Genomic DNA, 12,545 nt, shown 5'->3' with positions numbered 1-12,545 from the left:
CAGAAGATAAAGCAAAATTATGCAGGAAATTTAGATAATGGATTTTCGGTCAATATAAATTTGCATATTCTGAATAGCGAACATTGATAACTAAACACCCTGTAGGAAGTAATTTTGGAAATTTACATGTGCGCTAATAAATTTCTCTCACTGTGAAGCCATTTAGACTGACTCACGACGTCAGTTCAGCCAGCTCTAAATGTGATAGCAAAGCGAAAATAATGAAGTATGCGAGTTTATTGTGGATAAGTGCCACTCCTATCTGAAAGACATTGTAAGTATGTCATGTATGGCGCCCTATTTTTAGTAGATAAAGGCTTGACCGATGCGAAAAATAAACTGAGGCACTTCAAATGGAAAGTTGTCCAGAAAATTCGTGCAGCTTTACGCGCTTACGTTTATACCACAAACGAGGGAAGAATAAACTCTGGAAACGATTTTAATGCACTTTCTTATTAGGATCAGCAGAAGCAAAGAAAAACGCAAGTGATATCTGAACTCAGGCTGAATCGTCCACGAGATGCAACATTTTGTTATTATTGTTTAATATAAACTCGCCTGTATTATTTGTAGAGCTAACGATGAGTGAATTAAAAAATAAATTACAACTACATTCAATTTTCTTGGCTCTACTTCTGAAATTAGTCCATGTATAGAGAATTGCCACCAATTCAATTTGCTAAAATTTCCATCAATACTCACCCACTACTCGTAATGTGACAATTGCACTTGATTTTGGCTCTGTAGACACCTGGCACTCATAGGTGCCTTCATCCTTAAGTTGAACATATTTGATTTGCAACGACCAGCGTTCCGGATTTGGTGCAAAAATTGACTGGAATCGCTGATCAGCAATGAAGGTTGTCTGATCGACTGTCAAGATGTGTCCATCGCGAACGCGCAGCCAGGATATGGGTTTCTTCACCAACTGCTTCACCTATTCAAAAAAAAAAAGTCGGAGCATAAATTTCTGATATCAGTGCAAAATGAAGTGTGCGAGCAATAAAATATAATGTGAATCTTTCCGCTATCGAAATATGAAGTAAATTAAAAAAAATCTCACCCTAATTCATACGTAGTTGTTGCAGGAAATGTAGTTAAAACTGGTGCAAAGGAGTAAAATCTGACACATTTTTACTTGTTTTTATCTTACCACCAGGATTAAAAAGTTCCCGGAACAACCGCCAGGTGACGTTTTAAATCAACTGATTTGAGCTATGCTTTTTTTTGTTAGACTACCACATCTGTGATTAACATTCCTACAAAAAATGTATCGCCGTCCAGTAAATCTACCTCCGCGCCTGTTTTCGATTTTTTAAAAATGGATTTGAATTTACAACAACGAGTTTAAAATTTTGCGCTAAAAATGAATTAACTGTTGCGGAAACTTTAGGAATGTTGGGATACTGTTGATGTACATGTTTTTATCAGTAACTGTATCGATAAAGATACTCTACAATAACAATGGTCATGAGGGACATGAACGCTTCAGAAGAGAACGTGAGTCCGTCGAGGATGGCGAAAATAGTGGCGGGCCGTCGACAACGAAAACTCATGAAAACATGAATAAAGAGAAAGAAAAGTTAATCAATAACGGCAAATTAACAATCAGACCAACAGAGAGCTGGCATCCAACTTGAACATTGCTTATTAATCCATTCAGGACATTGCCGCTAATGATTTGGGTTTGTGCCGTCTTGTTGTAAAGTTTGTCCCAAAGTGACTTGAATTCCCTGGAAGAAAGAAACTGCATTGATATCGCCAAATAGATGATTTTCACGGCTGAATCCGACCCAACATTCATCAAACGCATCATTATTGGAGACGAGACGTAGGCCTATGAGTACGACATGCAATCCAGACATTAGGGGAGGGAGTGAGTGAAGATCTCAATGAACCAAAACCAAAGAGATCTCGTAGTTTTCAGTCAAAAGAGGAAGCGATGCACACGGCTTTTATGGATTACAACGGTGTTGCACACCACGAATTTTCGCCAGAAGGTCAGACAGTTAATAAGACCTATGCGGCTTTTACGTGAAGCAATTCGCCAAAAAAGAGAGAATTTGTGGGAAAGCAACTCGTGGATTTTGCACCTCGGAATTTTTTACCAAGAACGCAAAAAACACCATCCAACAGTCATCGAACTCATCTGATATGACGCCGTGCGTTTTCCTTCTGTTTGATCGAGTCAAGAAACCACTATAGGGAACTACTTCGGCGTTTTTGTAGTTCAAAGGAAATAAAGGAAAAATCGAAGACGTCTTTGATGGCTACATCGAAAATAGTGTTCCAGAAATGTTTCGAAAGCTGAATCAAGGTAGGTAGGTAGGTGAAATGGTTGAAGTGCCAATCTGGCGCTCCTCAAGTAGCACTGAATCGTGGTTTTGATACCATTATGAGACCACCAACAGGTAGATATCTACAGCCAACCAGAGCTGTTGATATACTGGAGGAGATTGATTGGATTTAGGTTGTCGCACTGCCCCAGGCTGTCGAAGAAAGGAGCGCCAAGTGACCTTAATTGTCTAGCTGCCGAACTCGGACATGTACAGAGAAAGTGCTTAACAGTTCCTTCTCTGAAAGGTCCTTACGGCTTCGGTAATGGGGGTTAAATGGTAACCCTAGCTTTTCCGCGTGTGTGCCGATCGTCCAGTGACCGGTTAACACAGCTATGAGTTTGGAAATTGAATGGCGAGGAGGACAAAGAACTTTCTGAGTACTTCGTATATCGTATTGAGGCCAAAGGGTTTTCGAAATAGCACATGAAGAAATGGAGCTTCATCTTTTTGTCAATTATTTGTGCAGTTCCCTTTTAACAGGGGGATGCCGATGACCTGGTAGGAAGTCTCTGAGACCAATTCAGTTCCCTTCCTGGCAAGCTCATCATCAATTTCATTTCCCTCTATACGCCTATGTACTGGAACCCAGATCAGAGAATGTTACTTGTATACCCAAGAGATTTGAACTCCTCCTTAGCGGAGTTTACTAATTTCGTTCTGCACCATGGCGTCGTCAGAGTCTTGATCGCGGCTTGACTATCGGAGAAAATGTAAATATCTCCCTCGCTCCCGCGTTCTGTAAACATTTTGCATGCCTGTTGGATCGCAAAGACTTCTGCTTGAAAAGCACTAGCAGTATTCGGCAGTTTAAAGGAGATAGATAAATTGGCTGATTTAGAGAAAACCCCTGCACCGACTAACGATTACATCTTAGACCCGTCAGTGAAGACGGAGGTGCAAGCTTCGGTGCAGATTTTCCCCTCGATCCAATTCTTCCTATTAGGAAAGATTGCCCTAGCAAGGATTGCACAAACTCTAGTTTGCGGATAGAGAGATCTGTTCGAAGTTCGGAGAAATACGGTGTTAACTGCCTGAAAATGGTACCATGTGCGTTGAGAGATTGCCTCCAGAGGCCAATCTCCTTTAACCTGATTGCACTTTGAGCTGCGATGGAAATAACGGAGAAGTCAAATGAGCTGAATCAGACGCTGGCATAGGTGCATTGCAGTTGATGGGGAGAACTTTGGAGCCGATAATATCATTTTTGAGTAATAAATTTGGTTTTTGAATTTTCTGAATATATTCCGGGAACTTTTTGATCAAGGTGGCATGTATGCCAGAGGTTTATAAACTTACATGACGTGTCACGTGTAGTTACACACACACGCACATACTCGTTCATATCTAGATGTATACTTGTAGCATTTTGATAATATATTGGCCAGTTACATAAATGGGTTTTTACCAAAAATAGCATTTCAAGCCAGTGCGTACATCAAATTCATGGCCATAGATTTATTTCATTGCAGCTATTTGTGTGCTACCCCAGCAACTATCAAACGCCACCCGCCACCCGCCACCGTCAGCCGCATATAATGACAAAATGCAGCATTTTAGTTCATGAGCGCACGTAGTGACACCCAGCGCCAGCCGGACGACAACAACAAAACACCAATTCATTGCTGCCAATAATGACAATAATAATTTAGAAGCAATTTTTATAAAGCTAGGCTACGCTAGCCATTTGCCAAGCGAGATGCGGGGTGTTTACCAAGCGTCGGTGAATTCGAAGTGAATGGCACAATGGAGTGGGTGGCGGAAATAACCAACACATACGCACGAGTAAACAATCTATTGGCCTACTTATGGAGGCGTAGATGGGGATAGAGAAGAACACAAAATGTGCACATTTGTGGTGGCCTAGCAAGGAAGGGACGCAGGACTATGATTTACTCACACACACGAAGAGCGACCGATGGCCCAGCATGTGAGACCCACAGTTATGTTACACGACAATGACAGTGAAGTTCAACGCATGCAGTCTGACAGGCGCACAGGCTAAGCTGACGTTTGGGTGGCCGAACGGATGGGCCAGTTTTTTTTCGCAGTCGAGCACTGTTGCTGGTTGTTATTTGTTGGTTGCTTGCTCTGTGTGAGTAGTTTGCAGACGGGTCAACTGATAGCCTTTGACTGTGTTCTTGTTATGTCGTCCATTGCATTGTTGGGTGTTGCCCTGAACGATGTCATGATTAGATGCTATAGTTACTCGATGCCGGTTGTATTTCGCTTGTTGTTCGTCAGAGATGTCAACGACGGTTTTTTTTAATGTCCAAGCTCATTTTAATGTTGTTGCAAATCACATAATGACCAAAATGAAATATTATGAAATGGTAGCACTGAGAGTCTAGGACGGAAAAATTATTTACTATGGATAAGTTGAAGCATTTAATTTGTTACAGCCGGTTGGGTGTACCCTCTTTTGAAGTTTGCTTATTTTCAGTTTTGTAAATAGTTTTTTTAAAATTAGGCAGAATGCAAAAAAAATCTTTTTAACTGCCAAGTCTGCGTACGGAAAACGAATGTCATTGCTACCTGGCAGTTTTCTGAAAGTCGGACGGGGCAAGCTTGTGGGCGGAGTAGCAGAAATTAAGAAAACTTCTCAAAACTTATAGGTATTCTACACGATGGAAATAGTAATGGTATCGTTAATTTGATCTTGGTGAATTTGACACTATCAGCTGATTTTCTTGACGTCACCCTAGTCCAATTGTTGATCAGATGAGCAAAGGGTTGGCAAAACTGCAAAACTAGACCAGTACGATGTGACCCACTCGCTGATGGGCGCAATCTTGTTTCCATGATTTTTGTCTTTGCCAACGAAGTATTAAATTAAAATTTCTCTTTCACTTACAAAAAACTACTTACATTATCGCGATGCCGCTGTGGCGTTTCCAGATTTCATGAAACTAAATTTGCTAACTGATATTGGAAAGGATCGTACGAGCCGCAGAACTTAATCGCTCAGGCACAATATTTTATAAGAGCGTACAATCGTTATGATGATATTAACATGGACAAAGAGGCAAAGCGAATGGGTCTGGTGGTGAACGAGGACAAAATAAAGTACCTCCTGCCATCAAACAAGCAGCCGGCGCTCTCGCGTATCGGCACCCACGTCACTGTTGACAGTTATAATTTCGAGGTTGTAAAAGACTTCGTTTATTTAGGACCCAGCATTAACACCGATAAAAATGTCAGCCTTGAAATCCAACGTAGAATCTCTCTTGCCAACAAGTGCTACTTTGGACTAAGTAGGCAACTGAGTAGTAAAGTCCTCTCTCGACGAACAAAACTAACGCTCTACAAGGCTCTCATCATGCCCGTCCTAACGTATGGCGCAGAAGCTTGGACGATGACAACATCCGATAAAGCGACGCTTGGAGTGTTTGAGAGAAAGACTCTGCGCAAGATTTTTGGACCTCTGCACTTTGGCAACGGCGAATATCGCAGGCGGTGGAACATTGAGCTGTATGGGCTTTACGACGACAGAGACGTAGCGCAGCGAATAAAGATCCAGCGGCTACGTTGGCTGGGTCATTTCGTCCGAATGCATACAAACGCTCCGGCTGTGAAAGTATTCGATGCGGTAGCAGTTGGTTGTAACAGAGGAAGAGGAACACCTCCTGGGCATTGGAAAGATCAGGTGGAGAAGAACTTGGCTTCACTTGGTATGTCCAACTGGCGCTGGTTAGCAAGATAAAGAAAGGACTTGCGCAGTTTGTTAAACTCAGTCAAAATCGGGTAAGCGCTTATCGCGCTGGAAGGAGTGGAAATTTGCTAATTTACGAAGTTTGGTGGAATGTCGGTTCTTGTCTTATGAAAACTGCAGAGATCAGAGGGTTTCTTGGGAAAAGCAATAACATATTGGAGTGAGCTGAATCCATTAATTGAAGTAGCGAACCAGTTAAGGAACGTAATAGTTCGAAGCAAGCTGACATCGTTTAATTATACTCGGGAACTTGTGCACGGCTGCCGTAGCCGAATGCGTTGGTACGTGATTATCATTCCGCTGTGGTCGGCTTCGAGACCCGGGGCACAAAAAATTAAATGATAGGAAAAGTTTTTTTTCTAAAAGCGGTCGCCGCTCGGCAGGCAATGGAAAAATATCCTATTATTAGGATTCTATTATCCGTCCGATTATACATGGAAAACAGTCATGAAAAACAATCTGCCATTCAGAGGCGCCGTAAACTTGTAGGTCTCTCCATTTGTGGGAAACATCAAGAAGCAGAAAAAACATACAATTAATAAAAATTTGTTATGAACGATTGAAGTCTGCGCTCTATCACGCGGAGATGACGTGAATTGGACACCACGGCCACAATCTGCAATCGATGGATGTCCGCACTGTCAACATATTCTAAGCCATTACTCAAACTCAGCCGGATGTATGCAGCGGAGTGATTGAAAATCGGGCTCTTCATATCCGTACTAGCACATAAAAACATTGACAGACTTTTGAATGATGTCGTATTGTAGGCACAATGGCATACAAACGCACCAGTTTCAAACGAAATAACTTTCCAGCAGGATGAAGTGAGAAGATGAGAGTTTATTAAATTTGCGCTGAAGTAACAAAAGCCAGTGACGCAAAGAATGGGAGACAGCTAGTACAAGAATAAGGACCAATAAAAGCAACACTGCAACATTTATCTATAGTGAGATAAGCGTTTCGGTTTTTGCCCTTACAATATTTTCTTCATGTCTACCTCCATCCTCATATTCGCATCCTCATATTCATCGGCATAATCACTTGCACCAGCAGCTTAAATAAGTGCCAGTGTCATTATTTACACCATACTCTTGACTTTTACTTAAAAGTGGAACAAAAATGTAGCCAGCAAGCACGTAACAATAAAATTGCATGCTTATGTATTTACGGAATCGCTTACGACGATGATAAAGTTGACCGCTTAATGAAGATTACTATGAAGCGGAAGGAATTGTGTGGATGTACGATTTGTTTTCATGACCTGTGCACACCTATTGCTCTAGAAACATATCTACATTTTATTACTTGCACTATTTGTAGGTGGATATTTGAGAAAAAATAGAATAAATCAGTTCAAGCGTTTTAGATAGAAGTCTTTGAAACCAAGAAATCCATTTACCATTTTATTTGAAGTCAGTCATTACAAAAAAGCATCTGCTCAGACTGTGGAAGGCCAATAAATCTCGAGTCCCAAACTTCATACGAAGTAAGTGACGATATTTCTCACAAAACTTGTGAGAAATAGAATGGAGAAATTGAAAGAAATATTGTTATTCCAAGCAGGAACCTTGTTTCTATCCAGAATAATAACTTAAACGCCTTGAGAAGGGCTTTTTACCCTGCCCCGTTCCTCAAGAGCTTTTATTGACCGCCTCTGAAGATTGCGTTTGCTCTTGCTGTCATTGAGAAACTGTAGTCTTCGTGCTCAAAACTTTTCGAGAAAGTGGTTAGGTTAGGTTAGGTTTGGCAGCCGTATCGCAGATATAGACAGCGATGCCACTTAGACCACGAAATGGGTCCGTTGTGAGCCGCAGGGGCTGGGCTACATTTCCCTTTCCATACTGAACCATCCTGAGCTTTTGACAAAGCATAAAAGGTTGTTGATACCTAAAGTGTATAGATTATCTACTTACATTCGTTAAGAAGTCGGATTTTAAAAATCGGTTCCTGCTTCTGGCTGGAGGTGTTGGTGTTGAATTGTTTCCAGCTCCTTCTCATCTCTGCAGTTACGACAGAAATCATGCGTATAAACGCCTAATCTCCTTGCATGATTTCCTATGAGACAATGTCCTGTGAGGGCCCCTCCTAAGGTCCTAATTTGATGTATACTCAATTTTATAATATTCTTGGACAGACGTATATTTAGCAATGGCCTTGTTTGCCTATATTGACACTAATCCATCTTTGATTTGTAGAACTCATTAGCGCGTCCTTAATAAGAACCTTACAAGTTGTGAGAGATACCCCCATAAAATTACTTATGTTTGGCATACAAGTACCTTCTCTTGCAAGGTGTAACTCTACTTAACACCTTGCGGTGTAACTCTACTTACCAATCTCCTGAGCACCGATTCTCCTAGTTTCGCTTCAACGATTCTGCTATTTAGCATTTTGCAATGAAGCCTACAAAGCCCGGTTCTACCCCAAGATTAGTGAGTGCTGTTGTACCCCCCCCCCCCCCCCCCCCCCCCCCTTCAACATTGTTAAAGGCCCCTTCAATATCAAGGAAATCGGCTATAATAAATTAAATTCCTGTTTGTGCAGTGAATTCTCTGCCGTGTAAATAAGGTTATGTAGAGCTGTCTCTGCCGATTTCCCTTTTGTTGTGTTTTGCATGTTGTGACGTGGAGATAAGATTTCTAACTATAGTTAGGCTTTAGTGAAATTCTATCAACCTCTCGAAAGTTTTCAATAGAAACGAAGAAAGAGATATCGGTCTTAAGTTTTTTGGATGGGTATGTGAGTTTCTTCCCGCTTTTGGAATAAAAACAAATTTGAGTTGTCTCCTTATATGACCACAAAGAAAGCAACCAAAGAAAGTGGTTAAGGGAAAAAAATAGTTTTGAATTAGTCAAGCAGATATCTGGTTCAGAAGTTTAATAATTTCGCCAATTGCGAACCACTTTGCTACTCATCTTTTAACAGAGAGTCGAATAGTAATAGAACTCAAATAACAACACTTCTCGCACATTACAAGTGAGCTAAAATATGGAGTGTATTTTTTCGGAGTTCAATATAGGTGGACTATTAAGTTATATTTCAATTATGATAATATGAAATTTATTGAGCTTATGAAGTGAAGTCAACTATTTAAGAAATCCTCAGATTAAAATTTTTGTAACTATCCCATGAATCATCCCTACGATCTGTTGAATCGTACGGCATAGCTCCATCCTATAGGCTTTTGCGATGACGGCGAAAGCGAGAAGTTAAACTTTCTTATTGACTTAATTTTTTGGATTTATTAAAAAGTCATTGAATTGTAAAATTGAACTGTTTTCCATATGGAAGAGAGAAGGAAGATGAACTATTTTTTGTAAATTCTGATTCTGGGATAAATTCAACAGAACTGCATCAACTCTGTGCGGAGCTCCCCATCAAGCTCAAATTCAGGCTTCCGGACAACTGTAGTGTTTTCCAAGGGGAGGTAGCCGCAATTAAGGAAGCAGTGGGTTGGAAATTTTGGAGACAGTTTCGTTGCAAAATGAGAGGATTGGCGTTCTTAACCTGTGGTATGCTCGTGGAAATATGGGCATCGAGTCAACTCAGCGAGCGCTGGGCTAATGCGCAAACGTGCAGGGTCGCATGATCCTTCTTTCCACGGGTAGATTGGGGATACTTGAGGGAACTGCTAAGGCTAACAGAGCCACACATCTCGAGTTTGGTGGGTAGACTAACCGGGTATTGCCCGTTAGGTGTCCATGCGGTGAAACTGCCATTCTGCAGAAGCTGTCGTGAGGACGAGATGTAATAATCTCAACACTTTCTTCTCAGCTGCCCTGCTCTCGTCTAGCAAAGATTTAGACATTAGGGTTAAATGTTTGGCCTTGAAAAATTATTAAATATAATGGATTGCAGTTTTGGCACTTAGGAAAATCGACGTGCGCTTCACTGGATAACTCATTTTGACAACAATTAAAACAATACTAACAGTGGCTAATGAGACTCGAACTAGCTGTTTCAGCTAAAAAAATTTAAGAACCATGGATAGCTTATCTTCAATACTGCGAGTATTAGTTTTGTAAGGGTCCATTGCGGTCTTATGGTAAACTTTATTACATTAATTTTATACATTAATTCCAATAGAATACAAAAATAAAACTTATCTTCTCTTGTAAATGATGAAAATGGTTTATTCACATCGAATTTACCAAAATACCGTTATTTGTGGGAAAGTTTTACACGGCATTTCTAATTATGCAATGAACTAGGAGAGAGGGAAACTCTAGAATACCTTCTATGTTCTTGCCCTACATTAGCTAGAACCCGAATGAAATGCTTAGGAGCTCTACAGTATGAGAGGTTAGAATGTCACTCAGGGTTAGAGGTTAAGAGATTACTTAGACTCGCAAAAGACGCAGGCTTATTACAAGAAGCCTACTACAAGGAAACGTAAAGGTCAAGCTCCATCTGGTACCACTAAGGACCAATAGGCCTATGTGATGGCTTTCAGGCAGTCAGGTCAACCTAACCCAACCTACATTTCTGAAATTCTTGATTTGAGGTTATAAAAATGGAAAAGGGTTACATATTTACGCTCGTAATGTTTTTTCATTTATCAAATTTATATCAAAGCAGCTCTGCATTCAGTTTGCCAGTCTACCAGGATGCACACCATAAATTGGGTGACAAAAACATAAATCTAAAAACGGATTTATGAGAGACTGGGACGATTCGCATGGCATACGATTTTTTGATACTATGATTCAAAATTGTGATTCCCCTTGTTATTACAATATGAACACGGCACAGGTCGTAGATATGGCCAAATTTCGATTTTTGGATCTGAAAAAAGTGCTCTTCCTTAAATCATCTGTAAATGTATGGGGCCAATTTCATCGCTTCAAATTACTAAAGCTTGTTAGTTGACTTTGGTATAAAAACCATTTTTGAGTTTTTTTGTTAATAAGCCGATTAAATCAGCAAAAATTAATAATGTAAGCAATTTTCCGAATTTTGTTTTTTGCGTTTAGTTTGCTGGTGTTCCTGTATGTAAGCTGCAGTATTCTAATTTATTCCAATTGGATTGCTACAGGCTTTGCGTTGATGCACTTAAGTTTTAATCATGAGTCAATCAGTTTTTTATTTCCAATATTTATCGCGAAATTGTATCATAGTTGCAGTGGCTGATATTCCGATATTCATATTTTCAAGATAAATGTACGTGTCGCGAATAGTAAAATGTAGTCAATGTTGCTTTAAGCAAAGTGTATAAAATCTCATTTACTTCTCAAAGGTACACGAATACCATGAAGAGCATATATACACACAGAGCTAAATTAAAAAGCATTATTAATGATAAAACGTATTACAAAGACAATTGCGGATTTCTGTTTTGTTGTAGTTACGTTGGCTGCACTCTTAAAATTTGGCCTTCGTACTCCATACCACTCGCTGAAGAAGTGGTACGATATTTTCTTTTAGTACTGAGCTGGTCGCTGGGTCCAAACTACAAGGCAAAGTCCAAAATAAACAAGACTGGCGTCATAAAAATGTTTATGATGGCGCCATCTTTTTAATGAGTTAGTGCGTTTTAAGTTACATCCTTAGCTGACTTCCAGTGAAAGCTTGGTGACATTCGGTTCAGTGGAAGCGAAGTTATTGCGTAAGATGTGTCAGTATGTTTGTGTCATCGGTACAAAAATGAGTTTCGAACAAAGAGCTAATATCAAATTTTGTTTAAAATCGGTACGAGTAAAACGTTTACCGAAAGATTTGAATTGATGAAAAATTGTATGGCGATGATTGTCTATCTCATGCCAGAGTTCATGAGTAGTTCACACGTTTCAGAGATCACCGAAAACTCCTTCGAAACTGTTCGTAAATTTATTAAAAATGAACCCAAATCATCATTGAAATTCATGGAATCGGAGTTGAATATCTTCAAAACATCGATTTATCGCATTTTAACTGATCATTTGGGCTTACGAAAGGTCTGTGCACGTTTCATTCCGCACAAGTTAACTGATGACCAAAAATTGTTCAGAATTCAACATTCGGAGGACCTTAGTAAAGAGGCATGAAAAGACGAGAACTTCCTTTACAACATTGTAACTGGTGATGAAACGTGATGGTTCCAACAGGAACCTGAAACTAAGCATCAAAGTAACGAATGGAAGGCCCCAGACGACTATTCGATGCTCATTTGTTTTTACGATTCCAAGGGAATTGTCCACAAGGAGTTTGTGCCAACGGGCCAAACCGCCAATGCAATTTTTTATCTTGGAGTTTTGAAGCGTTTGTTGCATCGCATTCGTCGAATTCGCCCTGAATACCGCTTATTACATGAGAGTGCACCATCTCATCGATCCACTCTTGTGACTGGTTTTTTGACTAGAAATCGCTTTTTAACCTTCAATCACTCACCGTATTCGCCTGATATGGCTCCCTGTGACTTCTCCCTATTCGGGGAATTGCATTTGGCCATGAAAGGAAAACGCTTTGCATCCGTAGAGGCATTCCAAAAGGCTTGTGCCGATATCCTGAAGTAAATT

At 40.2% G+C, this 12,545-nt stretch overlaps 1 protein-coding gene across 1 annotated transcript in view; it reads right to left on the bottom strand.

Annotated features, from left to right (window-relative positions):
- The window catches only part of LOC129241873 (mucin-5AC), a 204,705-nt gene that overhangs the window by 21,399 nt on the left and 170,761 nt on the right, over positions 1-12,545 (bottom strand). The window contains exon 4 of the mRNA XM_054878450.1: positions 703-937. Within this exon, the coding sequence (XP_054734425.1) occupies positions 703-937 (235 nt within the window). The remainder of the gene's footprint in view (positions 1-702; positions 938-12,545) is intronic.

The sequence above is a fragment of the Anastrepha obliqua genome, chromosome 1 (assembly GCF_027943255.1).
Source record: "Anastrepha obliqua isolate idAnaObli1 chromosome 1, idAnaObli1_1.0, whole genome shotgun sequence".
Lineage (NCBI taxonomy): Eukaryota > Metazoa > Arthropoda > Insecta > Diptera > Tephritidae > Anastrepha > Anastrepha obliqua.
This window is presented reverse-complemented; position numbering and strand designations above follow the sequence as displayed.